Consider the following 2,691-nt stretch of genomic DNA (forward strand, 5'->3'; position numbering starts at 1 on the left):
CATGCTGGAGAAAAGAGTTGAGCGTGAGTCACGTTGGTTACTTGTTGGTTGATTCTAGGTCCTACAGTAGATGAATCCCTAGGGAGAAGTGGCCCCTGAGGACTGATCTAGGCTCAGTTTAGCTGGTTTACCCCCCTGATGGTCAAAGTTAGGGTTCAGGGATGGTAAACTGATTCTAGAGGCAACTTCACCATGAGGTGTTCATCTTCCATATGCTAGGACGCAGGCTCAGGCTCAGGCTCATACAAGCACACTGACCGACAAAGTTTCCCCAAATCTTCATAGCACTAAGATCACCTCAAGTCAATTGGAGGGTATGGACTTAAAGATGATGTTGCATGATGGTGCAACAACACTTTCCTGTATTTCAATCCAGGGGAATCGGGACACGGGACTGCAGATGCACTGAAATCTGCATAGAATGGGGACTTATCGTCCAGTCAGCTCAAAGTCAAAGTCAAGTCAACATGTAGGTTAAGTACATGTGGCTCTCGGCCAGTGTGCCGTGTGTCGCCAGCGGACCCTGCGGCATTGTGTTAATAGCATACCTGAGAAAGGCCGATTTAATGGGCTTGAATCGCCACATATTAACTCGACAGGAAGCGTTCGGTGATTAAGCCATAATGTTCAGATGTTCTTCATTTTCATATAAAGGTGTTCCGCTTTGAGGAGAGACTCCCTTTGACCTCAATGCGGTGGTGGAGTGTTTTGTTTATTGTAAAAGGCAAAGTATGTTTGTTTTTTTGTTTTTTTTATTCAAAAACGGTTCACTGTCTGAATTGTATCTTTAGCCTGGCGTCTATTGCATCACGACAGTGAGGACATGCCATGAGGACATGCCATGATAATTCAGCTGTTTTCCTTGGGTGTTTGATTGTGTGATTAGATTAATTGAATATGTGCTCTAGAACTCCACTTTAACTGGCTTTTGACCTTGTATTAGGCGAGAGGAATGCGCATGAGAATTATTGTCTGACAGACGCCGTCAAAGACCTGCATTGTCGTTTATACCATGCATACCCTTGACCCTTGACCCTAGTGATTGCTGATAGTACTAAAGCTCTCTGCTATTTCTGCCCATTACCTAATGTGACTGACCGGAGTTTGAACCTAGGTCTCTGGCCGTGGAAGACAGGCAAACTTGTTAAGCTAATGTGTCAGGCAAGGATACTGATTTCACGAACGAACCACCTCCACTACACGACCAGGAAGTTCTCACCTTGTACTTTACCGCCCTTGTTTTATGCTTTCTTGCTTACTTTACGCAGGCTTCAAGCCTTTCAGTGGATGTGTTAGTTGGCTGTAACCAGACCATAAAAGGGGCCATAAAACCTAATCGATAAAGATGTCTTGATATGCCAGATTCCAGTACAGCGTTGTTGTGTTTTTTGGACCCGTGTGTCTAGGTGTTGCTTCAGTCAGCCCTGCAAGTGTTGTATGACAAAGTGTCCCGTGTCAACATGTTTATCACAACCCAAACCCCAACACCGTCCCGCCATTGCGGTTCAGCTGGAATATTTAATCAGTAATCGCTCTTTAATCATTAAATCGGAAGCAGGAGCCTCAGTTTGAAGGTCTGTTGCTGCAATGGCTGTGTGGTGATTTGGGAGGCTTGTTTTCTCTTCGGTGGGGTGGCTGCCTCAGGGTCTTTGGTGAAACATTAGGAACCTAAATGTAAACCATGTACATCATAGTCCTGTGAGATTGTGTGTGTGTGTGTGTGTGTGTGTGTGCGTGTGTGTGTGTGTGTGTGGGCATTCATGCATGAATATTTGCTTGCATGGCCGTCACCCGAGGGTGTGTGTGTGTGTGAGTGTGTGTGTGTGTGTGTGTGTGTGTGTGTGTGTGTGCGCGTGTGTGCGTGTGCGGACTCAAAGTGTGTGCCTCCATCTCAACCCACCCCCTCATCCTTTACATCCTCCAGTAAAAAAACAGCAGATTGCGATCTGACACACGTTAACAGAAACATGCTAGCGTGTGCTGACAGGCAACAAATGTGCTCTCAGACGCTCATGGCTCTATGTAACCGTAGCATGTGCTCTCACACGTGGCGTTGGTGGTACCCTCGCAGCAGCTGCTTCCCTCTTCCGTGACCTCGAAATCAACATGGCGAGAGCACCCGGAGAGCTTCCGTAGCTTAAAAATGGCTGTGGCCTCCCTTCCAACCCGGGGGCGGGGGCGGGGGCGGTGGCGCGGGGGGGGACGGGGGGGGGAACGCCACTCCACATCCCTAGTGCGCCCACTGGATACCTGGTCGCCATGACAACCGCGCGGTGTCCACGGAGACTTGTCCCCATCCTCACCTTGGTCGCCATGGACACCTGTTCTAATGGGCCTCTGAGTGCTGTCTGTGGCGACCAGGCCTTTTATTTGCCAAGAGAAAGAGAGAGAGAGAGATGGAGAGGGGGGGGGGGGGGGCAGGGGGGGGAGATAGAGAGCGAGGGAAGAAGAGGAGAGGACTGAGAGTACAAATCAGACACGCTACAGTCCAAAGAGTCCTGATAAGGGGTCTGTCATCATGTGTATCAATCTGATGACCTGACTGAGATAATAGAGGACGCCAGCAGTTAATATTAATAGAAGACTTCATGCTTCAGCCTTGAAGTACACAGCATGACAAGACTGTTTGTTCCTTATATCAGACAATGAAGCTGGATGCCAGCAAGCACCAAAGTTGGATCTATCTAGCAG

The 2,691-nt window shown here is 48.5% G+C and overlaps 1 protein-coding gene across 1 annotated transcript in view; it reads left to right on the plus strand.

The window, feature by feature from the left end:
• pde9aa (phosphodiesterase 9aa) overlaps nt 1-2,691 on the plus strand; it is a 19,771-nt gene that overhangs the window by 10,068 nt on the left and 7,012 nt on the right. Inside the window, 1 exon segment of the mRNA XM_083682495.1 lies at nt 1-47. This exon segment is cut by the window's left edge and continues 48 nt beyond it. Coding sequence (XP_083538621.1) covers nt 1-47 — 47 coding nt within the window.

This window comes from Argentina silus, assembly GCF_951799395.1.
Source record: "Argentina silus genome assembly, chromosome: 12".
Lineage (NCBI taxonomy): Eukaryota > Metazoa > Chordata > Actinopteri > Argentiniformes > Argentinidae > Argentina > Argentina silus.